Below are 18,698 nucleotides of genomic sequence, written 5' to 3' on the forward strand. Positions count from 1 at the left end.
TGGGTGCTTTGGGAAGTGGAGCTGAGCTTGCTCAGCTGAATGGGAAGCAGCCAGCCAAAGGCATTTGGGAACAGACAGGAGTGGACATGAGATGCTGCAAGGAAATGGTACAGAGGAGGTGCTGTCTGAGGTCAGGAGGGGCTGGGGGTCAGACACTGCTCTGGGAACTGTTGAAAGAGAGCATAGAAGAAGCCAAGTATTCCGACTGTTGGCATCATGCTGGAAAGATTTATTGCCTTTTTTTTTCCTGTGAAGTACAGTGTAAAAGTCTCATGTTTGAGGAGGGGGGGAAATGCCCAGGCTGCACTGTTGCTTTTTTACAGTCTTAGAGCCATCCCCCAAAGTGTGAGGCTTAGCTCTTCCCTCTGGATATCAGGAGTGACTGCAACAGGGTTATACCAGTATGGGTGTCCCACATCTACATGCCTGCCTGCCTGCCTTCCTTCCTTCCTACCTTCCTTCCTTCCTTCCTCCCTCCCACATTTATATCTTCCTTCCTTCGCTTTGGGGGACAACCAACCTGCCCTGGGACTGACAAAAAAACACAGCTCTTCCCCTGACCAAGACAGCCCTCAGCATTCCAGAAGGAACTTGCCTGCCTCCATGTCTGATCCCATCTGGCTCAAACAGGCCCCTCTAAGGACACCTTCCCTCTCACAGCAGCCCCGGTCCCATAAGCAAAAGGGACAGGCAGGCCAGTGGCCACCTTCCCTCCACAGTTCCAGTAGATGCAGTGCCTTGCCCTTTAGTCTGGCATGGAAAGATGCCAGAGAGTTGGGAAGAGCTTTTCAGCTGTGACAAATTGCATTGGTGTCACCTGGCTGGAGCCAGGTGGAGTCTGCCAACGCATGCTGGCAAGAGAACCAGAGCTCCCACTCGAAGCAGTGGCCAGGACCTGGGGCTGTAGAGCACAAAGCAGCATTTCAGATCAAAACAGTGGCAGTAGGAGCAGCAGCAGCAGGATGGATGGATTGTGAACACAGCTGGAAACAACAAGGCATCCAGTCTTAGCAGGGTATTTTCTGTGGCTGTGGGGTGCCATGCCACTGACTGCAGCTGGGGCTCGTGGTCCCAGAAGGCACCAAAACTCTTCAAGCAATTGGCATTGACTGAACTCTCACAATAATGTCTAATGCCCAAACACAGTTTTATTGAGTTCATTTGACTTTCCTCCACGGTGTTGAAGAGGAGCCCAGCCTGCCTCTCTGTAGCATAGGCTTGACTATCCTACCATAGCCACATCCAAGGAATAGGAGGAAGAAGAAAGCGAGAGAAGTCTTCCCAAAGCATGGGAAAGCAAATGATGCCTGATACTAATTTGATCTGACCTGCTTCTGAAGGCAGTGGAGGACACACCTCTCAGCTCCATCTGTCTCTCTTACTGAAGAGAAGGGACACAGACACTCTCAGAGAAACCTGTGGGTGTTTTTACAAGAGCAGAGGAAGAACAGGCAGCTGCCATGGATAGAAAGCAGGATTTAAGAAGGAAAATAATCCTGCTTTCTTCATTCATAACCATTTCTACCAAAGCAGAACTTGGCAAGAACATAATATGGGAACAACTATAAGCCCGTTCCCCTCTAATGGGATAAAAATGAGAGGCAAGAGCAAAAGGGTGTCAAGGTTATCGGCTTTCCCCAGCAAGATGTCTCTCAGCCTTTCTGGATGGAGCTCAAATTCCCTGGCATTTCCTTCTGTAACTCGGTCAGAGCTGCTGCTACTTCTGAACTTGTCACAGAGCCCAGTCCCCTTGGCCTGGCTCTCAGAGCATCTGTGGCAGCCCTGTCCAGCTAATACATGCCTGCCCCACTGCTTCCGCTGCAGAAGGTGGCAAAGTGTGCTGCAAAAACCTCAGTCACGTGCCAGGAAAAATTACTGATACCTGAATCTGAATCTGGCAGGTTTGAGACCATTTTGCTTGTGAGAGCAAAGGTCATAAAACAAAGCCAAGGACAGGAATGCACAGCCCAAGGTGGTTGGAAGGACAAACACACCGACAGAAAATATGCAATTTCACAGGCATCGCTTGCCAGGGCTCAAGCTCCTCTCGAGCTGCTCAGAGCTCTGTTTCTGCTCTGATAATCACACATGGAAATGAGGGCAATCCCAGCCGCCTGTCCCAACGCACCTTCTCAACAGAGGGAAGACCCCACACCAATATCTTTGGCAAGGCAGGCAGGGGCACTGAGCAGGTGGTTTATCCTTGTGTCCAATGTTCCCCCTCATCCCACTCCGTTTATTTCACCCATCAGTCACTGGCAGCAGAAGCGTGGTGGGAAAAGCTGTGCCTGCTTCACTGGCACAGAGCTCAAGATGTGCCCACTGCCACTGGCACCCACTCACGGCACAACTTCAGGGGAGTGGTCACGGCACATCTGGGGAGAAGGGTTCCCACAGCCGTCTGGTGCTTGTTCCCCATGCAGAGAGGGTCGGGAGCACAGACAGGGATGGATGCGAGCACCCCACATGCTTCCTCCGTGCTGAAAACCTGTGTGCAAGGGTGAAAATCTGCCAGTGGCAGCACTAGTATGAGAGGAGAGGGGGCCCATGCTTTATCCCATGGGGGCATGCACAACGCTCCAAAAAGTCACAGGATAAGGGGAAGCCATCCCACGGACGCGAGGAAGATGTTGCCCAGCCAGAGTGCATGGGATGGGCGTGCAAAGAGACTGTGCCAGCGGTACAGGGGACCGGCATCTGCACACATGTGGGGATATCCCTAACCTGTGGCTCCCATGTGCCGCGGAGGAAAGGAGGATACCTCCCAAGAGCCAGCAAGGGCCTCAGGATCTCCCGCAGGATCCACCTCTGAAGGATGTGGGCAAGTGGATAATGCTGGGATTACAGTGGTTTCCCAGTTGTGCGCGCTGGGACAAGGAGCGCTGAGTTTCCACACACCCAGCTGCGGGCAAATGCCCTGTCCCAAGCTGGAGAGCCAGGGATGGACAGCAAGGAACAGGGAAGGCGGTCCCTGCTGCACGGGGACAGCACCGCTGCGTCCTCGGCCTCCGGTGCTGCAGTGGCCCCGGGCACGGGGGCTGGGGAATTTGCGAGCCCTCAGCTGCACTCGCGGGCTCCCGCGCCATGAGCTCGGCTGCGGTGGGGCCGGCTGCACGCTCCGGCGCTGCCCTAGCGGGAGGACGCGCTGGGTTGCTGGGGCAGGGCACGGGCGATCCCGGCCCCGCGGTGCCGCTCCCCGACGCGGGCGGGGCCCCCGGGCCGTGACGGGACCGGCTCCGCCACAGCCCGCGCCGGCCCCGCGCACGCGCAGGACGCGCCACCCCGGGCCGGGAGGCGGGCGCTGTCCCGCGCCTGCGCGGTGCGGCGGCGGGCGCCATGTTGGTGGGGCGGGCTGCGCGGTGGCGGTGAGCGCTCGGGGCCGTCGCGTTCGCTCCCCGTCTCCGCCCGGGGCCCGGGGGGTCGCGGCCGAGCGGGGCCTCCCCTGGCACCATGAGCGGCGGCGGAGGCGGGCGGGTGTGCGACCTGTCCCGGCGCAACCCCCAGGAAGACTTCGAGCTCATCCAGCGCATCGGTAGCGGCACCTACGGCGACGTTTACAAGGTGGGCGCTGCACCGCGACCCGGCGGCGGTGTCGCCTGTGTCCCCCTTGCCACTGCCAAGCAGCCGGGTCCTCCAAAATCTGGGAGGGCTTCCGCCGCCCAGCGGCGTCCCCCGGCCCTCTCGAGGGCGGCGAGGCCGCCCCCCTCCGGCGGGGTCTGCGCCGCCGCACCGGCACGGCCCCGGTGAGCGCCTGGTCCTGCCGCCCCCGCCCCGCCGCCGGCCCGGCCGCGTCCCCAGCGCGGCAGAACCGTGCGAGGGAACGACCCCCGGGGCGGGCGGTGCGGGACCGGCCCCGTCCCGGCTTCCGGCGGCCGTGGAGCCGCCCCGGCGGTCGGCTCTGGCCGCTGCTGCTGGGTGCCGGCTCGGGCGGCTGTGTCACGGGAGGAGCTTGCGGGTCGGGTCCCTTCCAGAGTGAGCCGGGGTCTGTAGGGGTTGTAGGGGGTTTGCTCACTCGGTTCCAGCCCAAATGTCGTCGTATTAGTCCCGGTTCCTGCTCCCGTCACTGTCTTGTGTGGCAATGCCGGTGTATTGTGTTGGTGTCGGTGTGAAACTTGAGTCTGACCCTGTGGAGGGTTAACTGGTGTCGTTAGGATGAAAGTCTTTCAGGGTTCCGACCTAACTTCAGCAAATGTAGGAGAAGCAGCTAAACATAATTTGGTTTGGTTTTTTTGGAGGAGCTTTATAATTCACTTTTGTCATTTTTCTCTGCTCTGCCAGTGTATGTTGTTATTTGTGTATCTAGTTGCCTATTGGGATGTGGCAGCCTCTCCCTGGGATAGGATGACAGTGGTTGTTACCTGCTCTTGTTTGGCCTTGGAGCAGAGGGGAGAGCTGAAGTTTGTCGTGTGCAGCCTGGTGGAAGCATTATTTGAACCGTGTGCTTTCCAAGCATCTTCTGCCCTGTTTTTGTCATCACAGGTTGTGTGTCTGTGTGTGTGTGTTTAAGGAAATTTGCATTGGTAGGCAGGACTGTAGGGAAACATGCAGAGCCGTTCCACAGTTTGAGGTGCACAGAACTGGTGGTAATGCTGCCTTTCACTTTAAGTGAACATGCCTAGAATGAAGTCTTGTTGGGTTGGGCCGATTTTCGTTTAATCTCATCTCGCTTAGATGTCATGGAAGTTTCAGGACCTAAATCCTCTTGTTACTGCACTCTTGGTGTGCTAACTCCGAGCTTTATTAATTGTTTAATTGAAAGGGGGTTTTGTGTTGTTTGCCCCACCTTGCCAGCTTTGAGTATTTGTGTGCTAAGCTGATATTTTGCTCATCCAAGTCTACTTGCCTTATGCTCTGGATTTTTGTTGTTCTGCAAGCTGTTTTATGTTGTGTGTGTCTCTTTCTGCTGCAGTTGTTAACTGGCATATTGACTGTGATACCTTATCAATCGGATTTTTTTCAGTGTTCTGTATGTGACTTTGCTGGATGTGAATTAACCAAGTCATCTGTCTTTATGGTTTCATTTTAAGGACGTTACCTCCAACCACAGAGTTTGGAATATTTACATATGCAATACCACCGTGCATGTGAAACCTTTTAAGTTTAATTGGATTTGTGAAGGTTTCCTTGATGTTTATCATACTTAAATTGCAGTAACCTTCATTTTGGTGCTCTGTGAGTGGCCAGTGTTTGGCACTGCTTGTGACTTTCTCCTGTTTGAGGCAGAGAGTGGATTTGTTGATGCTTACTTACAATGTGCCTGTACCAGCTGAGATAGAAGGTGATATAGCAGGACCAGGATACACTAGGCTGGTATTACAATTATTTATTCTAGATGGGAAGTAAGTGTTTTCTGATTAGATGGTGGACCCTGCAGGGAAAATGCGAGGTGCTTTTCTCCTGTGTGGGTTATTGCCTGTTTCATTCTGAGGCAAGGTCTTGCGCAAGGTGTCTTCAAAGTGGAGCATAGAAGTACCCCAAAAACAACAATGAAAGCCAGTTTCTTTTAACATGACAAAGAAGTAGTAGTATAGTCTGAAGTGTCATCCACACTTGAGCTTGCTAATGCCTTGTCTTATGTTTGTGAGTGGTTTCATAAAGCCCCTTTCTTTTGCCTTCACCTGTCACCTGTCGGTGAACTTTGGGGTTGATGAAATAATTGTGTGGAGCTGAAATCAGCCATGTGACAATGGTACTCATCAGTGGTGGGATTTCAGCAGAGTGGTTCCAAGCACTGCACGGTACTCAGGCAGCTTCAAGCTGTAATTTGTGGCTTTGCCCCCTTAGCAGAGAGAGCCACGTAGGAAAGTGTTTCTGCTGTTAGCAAGCAGGGATTATTGCCTTAATAAGATGATAGTCTTGTTATGTTGAGTCTTGCTAAATGCTGACTTTCCTGGCGAAGCATTGAGGAGCTGAATGCAGAGCAGAGTGACATCTGCTTCCCTTACTCTGTTGTAGTTGAACTGAGCTAGAACAGGGCATCATTTAAATGTTCGTTTTGTTTTAAAAAAAATAAATTATATTAAAGAAAAGAGAGGCAGAGTCTCTGTTCTGGAGTTCATTGAACTTGACATAAGAGCTGGTGGTGTGGACTGAACTACAGAGGTTGGAAGGGAAGGAGGATGTGGGTCAGATGGATACGATCTTGCTGCTGTGAGACCTGCTCTCTAGGCTGGTATCTGGAAAAGGATATGTCAGTGCACTGCCAGTACAGATTTCTGGCTCAACCCAATATTTTACAATTGTCTGCACTCCCACCAAAGTTCAGCTTTCAAAAAGGCCTTGGAGCAATGAATTCATCACAAGAAAGGTAATGGATAGCTTGTTCATGCCATTAACTCTCTATCAAGTATTCACAGTCAACAATAATGTGTATATTCTAACTAGCACCAGTGCAAATTTGTTGTAAGAAATGAGGTGTCACCTGTTGCTTAGTTCTTCACATATTCCTTGTGTGGGTCATTTCTGTCTTTTGTGTTTCTATATTTCACTGTTGCAAAGAATTTAATTCTATAGGGTGGTCAGCAAAGCATAAAAGAAGAATTAGGGTTTATTGGTTGTGAAAAAGAGATAGTGTCCTGTCCTGCTCAGTTTCAGGAAATATTCCTAAAGTTAGATGAGGTAGTTGCCTAATTTTGTTTGCTCTGCATTTATCCTTCTTACATTTAGGAAGGCTTTGCTGTCTCTTGGTATGAAACTGCCATTCTAACAATCCCTAGTCCCAAATACTCTGTAAGTTGTGCCATTCTTTTAAGGCTTGGGTTACAAGTGCTTTCATAGGGTTTTCTGACAGAGACTGTATAGTTATGTTTCCTGTTTGTCCCCATTCTTGTACCTTTGGTTTTGGTAGTAACTGCGCAGAGTTTGGAAGTATTTTCTGAGGTGATTGTAGGTCCATTACTTTTGTTCATGTGATTAATTTATATCACAGCATATCTTTCAAAAAAAGAATAATTGCTTTGGTTTAATAAAGGTTGAACTTCATTTGTCCTCTCACAGGTCATTCGTCTAGTGCAGGTGAACCCTTCCAAAGATTTTCATCACCTTACTACAAAAGAGGCCCTTCTTTTACTTTCCCCTTTACTGAAATTCAAACAGTTGTGATAATTAGCGAGATTATTGTTCCTGCAGAAGTTATCTATTATACTGTGTTTGCCTTATTTCAGTTCTTTTTGACATTTATGGCTTCAGCCAGATAACAAATGAAGACTCACAACTCGGTGGGCTGCACTTTGCTTGAGGTCTCATTTTTTGAAAAAGGAAAGCCTGATTTTTGTTTTCCAGCCCTTTAGCAGGGAGGTTGGTGAGGGAAGTCATGTATCCACCAGCTTAACAGCCTCATGCTCAAAATTTAGGGTTCTGTGGGTATCTCTGGAGAACACCTGGTGACTTACTGCTTTCTGCTGCCATCCATGGTTTGGGTGTCTGGCTGCTGATACAGCTGCTGTGTTTCTGGAAGAGAACGTGTCCAGGTCAGATGAACCTGAATTTTGATGAACTTCTGTTTTGGAGTGTCCTCTTCTCTGCATGTGCATGCCCTTGCTCCTCTTTCCTGGGGTGATCTAGTGGGGCATCAATTCTTCTTCAGTTTGCTGCTTCTGAAATCTTGAAACTTCTAGCTGTGTTCTTTTTGATAGGCATTTTAGTCTTCCTTTCTTCCTGATTGACATTGCAGCTTTTGAAGCTTCTTGACTTTGTTAGGAATAAATGTCTATGTTTTGACATCTCTCTATTCAGCTTTAATTGGTTTCTGAAGCTTGTCAGGTAGGCAGAGAGGGGAGTGGATGTTTTGCCAGTGTTTTTACTGCACTGAATAAGTTCTATATTTCTTAGTTTCTGGGTCTTAGTTTCTGGGACTGTGGTTTCCTTAGCCAGTAATCTGTGCCTTGCACAGAGGTTTTTGTTTAACATCAACTTTGTCAAAGTATTGCTTTCTAAAATTGTAACTCTGTCAGGTTGTGGTATCACACTTTCTACCAGAGTGTGGCAGCTAATTATTTTTAGCTGGGGGAGTTGTGAAGGTTTGAGAGGCTGAAGAGAAGGGCTCTAAGGGCTGGAAACAGAGGGCTGGGGTGCCACTTGGATGCATTTTCCTGAAGAGCGGAGCTAATCAGGCTCAGGAGGCCTCTCCGTACACTGGGACCAGTTTTCCCATGGAGTAGTAACCTGTTTAGAAATCATTTTGTTCAGTAATTCACACAGGAAGTGGTCAAAACCAGAAGCCCCTGTCTTAGACTTTTGCATTTTTGGCTTTGTTGCAGCATTATATGCTTTATATTATCAGTTTCCATTTGAAGGATAAACAAATCCTGAGAGTTTTTAGCTTTTATTTCTAGTTGGTGGCAGTTTGTTATATAAATTTTTTTATCTGATATCCTGCTGTTGTTACAGAGTACACTAGTAATTATTTCCTGTTTAATTAGGTAGTGCTTCTTCAGTTGGTGGAATTTTTGAAACTCCTCAGATGGCAGTCTAGATCTCTGGAAGAGTATAATTCTTTCAGCTGCTGATAGAATTAGCATCCTTCTATAGTTTTCAAGAGCAGACATTGTATAAATGCTGTATACATTTGGTAAAGTGTCTGCATGCAGATGCAGGCATTGTAGGCTAATCTTTGCCTCTGGAAAACCTGTATATAATGCATTTCCACTGACATAGTGAAATCTGCATTTGAAGGAAGGGGTTGAAGGGTCCTGCTCATGGAAACGGGTGGATGCTGTAAAACTCAGGATCACAAAGGCTGGGAGTTGGAGCACATGTAAATGGTAACAAAAAATGAGCCTGAGTTTTCTTACATGGCCTCTTCAAAATTTTAGTTGTGTTTTGTCAGCTAAAAGGTACTTAATTGAAATTGTTCTTCACCCACCTACTGCTTATTGATTTTCCAGTCTCAAAACCCCTAAGCAGCTGGCAATTTCAGTGGGATTTTCCTAAATAAAAGCTCAAGACGGTGTCCTCCACATTCTGAGGTGCTGTGTGGTACGTACACAAGCACCCCCAAATTCAGGGTCAGAGCCAGCTCCAACAGGTGTCGAAAACCGTACGGTGCTTCAGTCATTCTCGGTCTCTCATTCAAGTGAGCTTAGAGGAGGAATTGCTTCACAGCTGATGATTTGAAAGGGGTTTGAGATCTAGTAAAACCTGTCAGGGGTACCTCGTTCTCATTCCTAGCCTTTACAAGGAACCCTTGTGTCACTACAATCAGAAGAATCTTTTTATATACTCAGATTAACAAAGACAATTCATATTCCTGCTGTTGATAACACCTTCAATGCTGATAACCCAAACAGAACGAGATGCAAAGCTTTAACTTATTCAGATTCTCAACTTGGAGTCATGTTTTTTTTAATCTATGCCCTTAAGCACAGGGTAGCCTGCTGTTGTTGAAGTTGTTGCTGCCCTGCATTAAATCAGATTTTTTTCCTCCATTCTGGCTTTCATAAACCCAGGAAGATACTGGTTCAGAGAATGACCCACTGACCAAAGAGTCCCATGACTGCTGGTGCTGAAGAAAGGAGGAAATGCCTCAGCTGAGGGTGAAAAAGGTTTGGGCTGCCCACAACTCGAACAGTTCTTTTGAAAACATGACATTGAAGGTGAAATCCCTTGGCAGTGGGAGGGAGCTGAATCAGCCTCGAGGTGTTACAAGTGCAGGTTTGGGAAGGCTACTGGCTGCTGTCACTGTTTCTTTGGTTGGCATCTTACATGTCCTGCTTCTGATGTAGCTATTCATTTGTCTCTCTGCTAGTGATGAGGGATTTTTTTGGCATCACTACCATGTAAGACTTTGTGATGAGTATCCTCATATATTCTAACCAAATTGGTTTTGAAACTGTCACTAGCTCATACCCACCTTCTACCTTTCTTTCCTTGCCACAGCACTCTGCAGAGCATAGTGACTTATGGAGCCAGTCAGTGACACCAACTCCTGACAGCTGGACATAGTATTGTTAAAAATAAATAAAACAAAAAAAAAAGGAGCAGTTTTTCTGAGGCATGTGAAATGTTTCCATCCTGGCTTGTGCAGGATGTGTAACTTCAGGATCTTCTCATTTATATCCTCTACAGTTGTATCTTATTGAATATCTTATTAGTACAAGTTGCCCTAAAACAAATCTGTAAGTGTTAACAAGACTCCCTGATGATCATAGGTCTTTAATTTTTCTTGTTTATCTTGGAGTTTAAAAACTGCTAATGTTTGATTCATGAACATTTTGCTTCTATTTGTTTCTTGCTATGAAGAGAATATGTTGGGAAAAGAGCTAAGGAGTAAAAATCCTAGCTCATGCTTCATACTTTCTCGTGTATTGCCTTTATTCTCTGGTACAGATGAAAGGAACTCATGTTTTTGCTGTTCTTAATGTCTGTGTGTCTTTTCCACCAGTGATGGATGGAGACATTGCTGCCATTGGTGGGTGGTTAAATAATGACTTTCAGGGAAGGCTGCCAGAGAAAATTTATTTGTTAATTGTTTTTTTCCACAGTCAGTAAGGTTTGGACTACTCCTTGACTTTTATAGGATTCCCACTGGTCTCAGAATCTATCCCTAATGCTCTGCTCGCAAATCATTTGCAAATGCCAGTGCTCCCAGCATTGCAGCAGTGTTGCCACGCCTAAGAATAGTGAGAGGTTTGAGATCAGCTGTACAAGTAGTGAGCTGGGTAGATCTCTAAACACAGGAATACCCTCTGCATTTATTTCCAGACTTCATTGCTGGTTATTTTTTATAGTCTTAAGGGTATTTTCTCCTCCACTTTTGGTTCCACAACAAGGCCCAAGCTGCCATGTAACAAACCTTACACATATTTGGTAAGTCCATAAAGGTATGAGTTCCTGCCCTTCCTAAAGTGACTTAAATGAGACTATTAGCAGCTTACAAGGTAGGTCCCTGGCTACACCTGCAAGTTCTCTGATTCTGACCTTTGCAAAAGCATGCTCTGAGCCCTGTGTAGGGGGTAGTGTGGGCACTGCATTCTGTGCTCCTAGAGTAGAGGCTGTAGCTGGCGTCCTTTAGGAGCTGCTACTGCTGCTTGAGTGCTGGGAAGCAGCTTTGCTGCCTTCTCCCTGTGGTTGGGTGCATGGGCACAGAAATGCTCTGAAAGCTCTGGGCAGATGGCTTCTTGGTTTTCAAATAGAAGTCAAATTGTACCGTTGTAGAAGAGAAATCATTTTTATAGTAATTTATGTTGCTTCTTAATGGCTTTTAAAAAATGTAGCTTCCTTGGTTGCTCAGTAGAACTGAGGTCTTACCTGGACCTTAGCAGCTGTGTTGGTCAGAGCATGGTGCTAATGGAATCAAGGTTATGGGTTTGATCCCTGTATGGGCCATTCACTTAGGAGCTGGACTTGATGATCCTTGTGGATCCCTTCCAACTCAGAATATTCCGTATGTGAAAATGCAGTGAAGCTCCTGAGTCATTGCTGCTGCAGTTGGCTGCTGTGTGTCTGAGGGGAATGTTTTGAGGAGAATGCTCCCTAGCTCCTTTGTTGCTGGCTTGCTTTTTTGAACCCTTGCAGCAAGGGGAGGATGCTGTTGTTGTTGGAGAATAAGGTTCAAGGGGCCTGGCACGTAGCGAAATGGGGAAGAAGTGTTGCATTGCTCTTGTGGGAATCTTGCAAGTGGTCCCACACACTGCAGAGCATGGCCCTTGGTGTCCCCTGGGTCCCTTGTCTGCTGAGAGACCCAGACGTGTGTTACACCTGCTTTTCAGTCTCTCAGTGCTTGGTTTATGTACAGATTTTAATACGGAAGCACAGTGTGGTCAAGGACTTGCATAATGAAAGTGTGGTGTGGCATTGTAGTTTCCTGAGCAGGCTTAAAGCTTCAGCTTTCAGTACAAATCAGCTGTTCAGTGTTCCCCAGCAAGTGGTTCCACTGTGTTAAATCTCTGTGTACCTCAGCTGCTCTTTGACTACATGCTGTCAGAGAACATCAAGTCAAGAATGCAGAAGTGGGTGCTGTGTTCTGCTCTCTAAATACTCCTTTTTTTTTTTTTTTTTTTTTTGTAGGCTCGAAATGTCAACACGGGTGAGCTTGCAGCGATTAAAGTAATAAAACTAGAACCAGGTAAGTGGTTTCTTAACTGAAGTAGGCCAGAGAAATGAAATAATTTTGTGCTTAAGATAACAGTTGTACAAAATCAGTTAAGTCCACTTACTGAAAGAAGGGATAATTCTTGACTTCTAGTGTAGGAAAAAATACACTGTTCTAAAAAAAAAATCATGACAAGCAAGATGTAAGAGGAAAAATGTAATTGGAGAACAGTTAAGTGGAAGCTGATTAAAATTTCAGTGAGAGTTGGGGGTTTTCTTGTTTTAAATACTGTGTTCAACCCACATGATATAAAAACCTCTAGAACAAAAGAAATTAGGAGACAGCAAGGCAGAAAAAAAACTCACCTGGTAAAAGAGTAGGGAAGGAAATAAAAAGAAGGATGAAATAATAGCTAAGCATTAATATCTGGGAGTTGAGTACATTTCCTGAAAATCTTTTGAAGGCTCTGATTAGGATTTCACTGTATGCTAGATTTATGCTAGAGCTGTGCTTCGTGGTGATTTCACAAAGCTTACGTGCCCTGCAGATCAGTTCTCAGCCTGCAAAGTCTGTTCTATTAGTAAGAGTAGGCCTGTTGAATAGGACTAATCTGGGAAGTAAAACATCCAGACTTTTTGTTTAACTTCTGGCTGTTGGTGTTCCATTTCCCGATCTAATGCTGGGGGGTGTGTGTGTGTGTGTAATATCTTAACTACCTGGTTTGATCCTTAAGGGAAAGAAGGTATTAGTTTTTTCCATTTCTTTTCCCTTACAATTCTGGAAGTGGTCAGAAGTGTTGTGTTTTCACAGTATGCGCACGTTTAAAAGTTCAAGGCAGGACAGTATGTTACTGGGTAGTTCAAAAAGTGTGTGTTCATCGCACTTCTTTTCCTCACACTGAAAATGTGATCTCAGATGCTCCTGTCTAGTTCTGCTTCTTTGGTTTTTTTATGTCAGTTCCCGTTGCTGGAGTCCTTGGCTGTGCATGATGTGGATTATCAGTCCAGCTAAGCTGAGCATGAGAACTATGCTGTGGGCAGAGCCTGGGGGTGCCCTGCAGCTGGGGTAACTCGCCCCCATGCCGTGGTGATGGGTGAACGATTGGCATCTTACACTTAAATATTTTTGGCAGCTTTTGGATGCCTGAGTGGTGCTCAGAGAATAGGCTTCAGCTGCCCTGTTTTGAAAGTTTTGCAGATTGGGGTAGAACATGCAGACTCACGGTTAACAGTGATTAGGGATGTGCTTTAAGGCTTTATGCTACTTTTATTTTGAATGCAGTGAAAATGCTGGTCACATACTGGAGGAATTGTGTCCTGTCCTAGAGGTCCATATGTGAAAATAATTTCTGTTCTTTAGTGTCTGTGTGTTTAAAAGTCTAGCCAGGAGACAGGAAGCCATCAGTAACACACTAAAGATAGATGTTAACTTGCAGCTTATGGTTTGAAATTTGCTGTCAGTTAAATGAAAAACACGGGAATATCATATTTCTGGTTATAAATAACTGAATGGATAGGCCATCAGTTTGTTAATGTACTGGGAGAAACTTAAAACATTCCCAAAAGAAAAACATCTCAGTTGTGTTTTCAGTTTCACACACGGTTTTCTCAGTGTACACATCTGGTAAGAACCTTTAATAGAAAGACTGGGACAACCATGGTACCAAATGGTGAGATTCAGGTAAATGCCACACCTGTGTCAGTGTTTTCTGGATGTGAATTACTCACAGTCCATGAATTTACATTCTTGTGGAGTGTGCTCAAATGTTGCAGCAGCAGCCTACTAGTGACTGCTTTGGAGGTTTTTTGCTTAGGAAGATGAGCTAATGAGTATGGGCATGTGGCCAAAAATAGCAAAGTTTTGTTGTGTTTTTAAGAATCCAGGCTATTGGCAGGGCTTATGCAGATGGACACAGTAGGGTCTCAGGGAAAATAAGGACTTCAGAAAGAGCTATGGCCATTAATTTAAGAGCTATCAGCAGATGTGAGGTCCATCTGTCCCAGAATGAAACTGAAGAATATACTTAGTTGTAGCTAGGCCCTTGCTAATAAATAGCGATTTACAGCTGATTTATGTCAGTGAAACTTGCAGATAATTAGTCTTAATTACTAAGAATGTTTATTTTATAAACATTTGCTGAAAGTTAAGATGTGAGTATAACCCAGGCCAATGAAAATACTTGTTCTACTGCATTTCAGGAGAAGATTTTGCTGTTGTGCAGCAGGAAATCATTATGATGAAAGACTGTAAACATCCGAACATTGTTGCTTATTTTGGCAGCTATCTCAGGTACAGTTTGTTTCTTTTGCTCACTTAAAAATGTGTCCCTATCCCCTTGTAAAGGCCAAATCTATAAGGTGACATAGGCAAAATATAATTTACCAAGTATTATCCACTTTTGTATTTTTTTTATTCATCTTCAAGTCTGTTCTGTTTACTGCAGTGTCTCTCTCTAAATAATCTTTCTTCCAGGAAAATTGTTCAGTGACCACATAGTCATGTTTCCTTGGAAATGAATTGATGCTTGAAAGTTTTGAATTCAATACATAGGTGGAAAATTAAGCAGAAGTATGACAAGTATGAAACATCTGTGTATATAGTATCTTTTAAATCTGTTTCGATAGAATGTCTGTTTTTCCAACATGTGAACTTCTGACCAGAATGTGAAGGTTTTGTGTTTGTTTCTGGAGGTGAGGTTATTTGCATTGTAGAAACAGTGACAAATGTATTCAGTTGTCTTACCAGCTACTTCTTCTAACCAGTCATAGTGGAAACAGATTGCTTAGTATAATAACTTATTATTATATATAATATATATATAATAACTTATAACTTAGTATTATAACTTATATATTATATAATAAAAAACTATTTCTGATGCTTTTTAAAATTTCCATGTGAAAACAGATAGTGCACAACTACTGTTGTTGCACTCAACTTTCTTTAACATTTTTATACTGAAACACTGCCTCTTGTATACGCAGGTTGGACGTGCTTTTTCTTTAAAGAAAAAGTTTCTCTCTTGTCTCAGACTATCAAAGTATACCTTTGGAGACCTGGAATTAAATTTTGGCAAATATGCTGTATATTTTGTCACTCTCTTACACTCTTACTTGAGTCCCTCCTCTTCTTTGGCAGAGTGCTTCTCTTTTGTCTAGGCAATCAAGTCACTGTCTTTGAGACCTTTTATTGTGTGACCTTTTGTTTTCCAAGCATATTTCAATGCTAAGAACAATAAGACAAATACCATTGTCCTATACTTGCTACTCACCAGCATATTGTTCCCCAAGGATTTCTTCTGTTTGTGTAGGGATTTCTGCCTTCCTGTTAGCCTGGGTGTTAAGTTGCAGACACTAAAATGGTACTGTTGATCCTGTCTCTGTTTTGCTTGCTGCTCTGGCCATATGCTCTGCAGAAAGAGATGACTGGGTATGCTGTTGGATCTTACAGGGATCTTCACCTGTCTCAAAGTGCTTAGGCACAGTAATAAAAGGCTACATAGAAAATAAGAAATATAATCATCTCTTCTGATCCTCTTAGGTTCTTTTTTGTCTTCTATAGGGCTTTTGCACTCTGGGAAGTGAATGCCCAGTAAGCAAAAGGGAGAATTTACACCACTTAAGTGCTTCATGTCTCTTACTTTGTGGGTGTTCTGCTGCTGTCCCAAGGCTGCTGGGAGGGTTCTGGCTTCTTCCCACTTCCACACTGCTGCTACTTTTGGTGTCAAACAGAATGCAGCCACATAGGCCCGTGAGCCCAGTGTCCCCAAAAGTGTCCCTGAGTCCTGCATCATTGTGGGGAACAAAGAAGGGACTTGGAGATGTCTCTTCAGTGCTTCTTTCTTGCTTGGTTTTCTTGCCCAGGTTGTCACACTGCTTCTGTGTCTGGATTTGGTCAGCTATTTCAGTGGAAAGCTTTAATATTATTTTAAGCAAGGCTTTAATTGACCCCTTGAAATGTGTGGCGTTAACAGCCAGGGAATTCTGTTGCGTAAATCTCCTTTAATGCTTGGACAGTACCTTTCCCACCTCTGGAGGAAGCAGCTGGGACATAGCTTTGAGGGCCATGTGGACTCTGGACATAAAAGGGGAGGACATCCAAGAAAGACAGCTCTCCTTGGAGCAGCAGCTATTCCAGCTGTCACCTGCTGGTGAAGATACTTGCCATTTGCAGCTCAGGAGACAAGCTCAGCACTTCCAGCATTGCCTTGCAAAAACACTGCCACAAATGTGTCTCAGCTGTTCTAACAGAGCCTTATGAATGCAAGGCATGCAAGACCAGGTCATCAGGAAGCTGCAAAACAACCATCAGTCTTTCCTTTGATTCTCCTGCATTACTGTCTTCTCCAAGGTGGTCGTATGGGATTTTTTTTTCCCAAGTATTTTGATGGCCAGGAATGACTAGGCAATTCCCAGATTTTTTGCTCTCCACAGTGCCTTTTTGTGGCTACACGTCTTACCAATGAAAATTACTGAGTGAAAATAGAACTAATGGCCATAGTAGAAGATACCTTTGAATCCTTCAGCCCATTCATTGTCTATTCTTGGAAAGCACCTTTTGTGGAGGCACAGGGAATCAAACTAAATTGATTCCCTTAGTAAGGGAAGAGAACTAAATAACTTCCCTTGTGACCCTGCCACCAAAAATATCCATAGGTATTTGTGAAGGAAAAGACTTCATCTGAGCAGGCACTTAACCACAGCATGGAGTCTGCTCTGCCTAGCTTTGACTAAAGCACTACAGTTTCACTTAATTTGCTGTGAAAGAAATTTGGTTGACAGATCCCTGGGGCTTTTTGTTTTGTGTTTGTTTCTTGTTTGTGTTAACTCCTATGCTCTGAAAAAAGTGGAGAAGAAAAAATGAGGAAGAAATAAGAACCCACATCTGTTTTGTCTCTACTCTCAGAGGAATGTATTTCAACAAAAATCAGTGTCAATGTTTCACTAATACTGTTTTTATTGCTTCATTAAAGTAGATTATTTTTGACTGTTTCATTAGTTACTATTTAGACAGTGAAGTGTCACATGAAGATTAAACTATACTCGTTATTTGACTTTTCATAATTCAGTGCATGTTGTGTTGTGGTTTATAGTGTTTGAGTCCTCTGCCTTATCCTTTACAAGTCCTTGGCAAATCTGACAGCTAATGAATGGTTTCGTTCACTCTTTAGACGAGACAAGCTATGGATTTGCATGGAGTTCTGTGGAGGTGGCTCTCTACAGGATATTTATCATGGTATGTCAAGACTTTATTCCTGAAAATCTAAGTACAGCTCATTTTCAAAATTGAAATGATTGCAGCATTTTGGAATTAGAGAGGAGGAATCCTAAATTTAGTATCCATAATAATTCATTGAAGGTCAATTTTAGCTTGTTTTTACTTAATTGGTTTGGGTTTTGTAAACAGAGTTAGTGGGGGGTTGGTTTTTTTAGCAGTAGAAGTTATTTCCATCCTTCAGGGGCTCATATACCCATCACTGCTTTTCAAAGGCTGTAAAATTAGATAGTATTACATTGTAAAAAGAAAAAAATTGATGTCTTGATGTGCTGTCTTGCTTCATAGCCATTTTGTTTCTGAGCTTTTGAACTTTGCTTTAGTATAATCTATACCACTTCCTCCGGCAACCTAGGTATGTGGATTGATTAGCATGGATGCTCTTGTCCTTTGTAAATGGTTTGAATGTTTGTGTACCAGTAGTTCCATGAGGGTCTTTTTAATTTTTTGGGGTTTTTTTTAAGCTGGATGTGTGACAAGTGAAAAGCAAAGGTGGTCTCTGTATTTGCTTTAGGCTTGGCTGCAGTGAGCAGTCAAAGAAACGAGGACCGTCTGTGAATCTGTTGGATAAAGACAGGATCAGTCAATTGCTTGCTATTTTTCAAGAGACAAAATCAGTTTTGAAGGACTTTATTGCCCTGGAATTAAGACTTGTGTAGGAAAGGAGTATGCTCTAAGTGAGTAATAACTTTGTGGTTCTCAGGTGATGTTTTTCATTGAGGAAATCCATCTATATTCGACATTGTGAAAACTTTACGTGTGATGGTCTCTTCTGCGTAAGCAGCTTTTTACATTTACCTTGGGTGCAGTTAAAAGAAGCACCAATTCACAAGTTCACACCATGTTCCTGGCATAGTCATTCGAGTGTGGCCTTGGTGATCCTTTACCTCCTTGCTAATTTTGAGAAAAGCATCGTGTTTAATAGGCTCTGTTTTGTGGAACACCTGTAGAATAGGAAATGAGCTCATGCCATATAAATGCCTGAGCAGATGTCTACAGGAGTGGTTTCCCGTTGCAGCTGATTTTTGGCTTCTCTGCTGGTAGTTAGAATGGAAGGTTCTTTTCTGATCTTTATTATGCTATAAAGAGTCTTATTCCAATTGAACTATAGGCCTCTGTAATCTTAAGTCATTTAAGTTAATCAGAATTCAATTTCTCAAAACAAAAATAGATGCCTAGATACGCCTACTGTGGGTGCCAATATTTATAGTTCTATGTGGGTTTGGAGCTTTTTTTTCAGAAAAGAGAAGTTGGAGGTAGACTTACTTTGAAGATATATGTTGCATGATACTAATATTGTAGAAGCTAAGCAGTTAGATTCTTTAATCTAGATTCATTCTTAACTCCCTACTCCTTCAGTGTCCTTTGAGAAACTCCATCCAGCTTCTCTTTG

General features: G+C 44.5%; 1 protein-coding gene across 3 annotated transcripts in view; it reads left to right on the top strand.

Annotated features, from left to right (window-relative positions):
* The first annotated feature begins 3,338 nt into the window (after nt 1-3,338).
* MAP4K3 (mitogen-activated protein kinase kinase kinase kinase 3) overlaps nt 3,339-18,698 on the top strand; it is a 66,841-nt gene continuing 51,481 nt past the window's right edge. For all 3 annotated transcript variants that reach the window (XM_048296762.1, XM_048296763.1, XM_048296765.1), the window contains exons 1-4: nt 3,339-3,561; nt 12,007-12,064; nt 14,230-14,320; nt 17,202-17,266. In XM_048296762.1, coding sequence (XP_048152719.1) covers nt 3,451-3,561; nt 12,007-12,064; nt 14,230-14,320; nt 17,202-17,266 — 325 coding nt within the window. In that variant the 5' untranslated portion in view covers nt 3,339-3,450. The remainder of the gene's footprint in view (nt 3,562-12,006; nt 12,065-14,229; nt 14,321-17,201; nt 17,267-18,698) is intronic.

The sequence above is a fragment of the Corvus hawaiiensis genome, chromosome 3, assembly GCF_020740725.1.
Source record: "Corvus hawaiiensis isolate bCorHaw1 chromosome 3, bCorHaw1.pri.cur, whole genome shotgun sequence".
Lineage (NCBI taxonomy): Eukaryota > Metazoa > Chordata > Aves > Passeriformes > Corvidae > Corvus > Corvus hawaiiensis.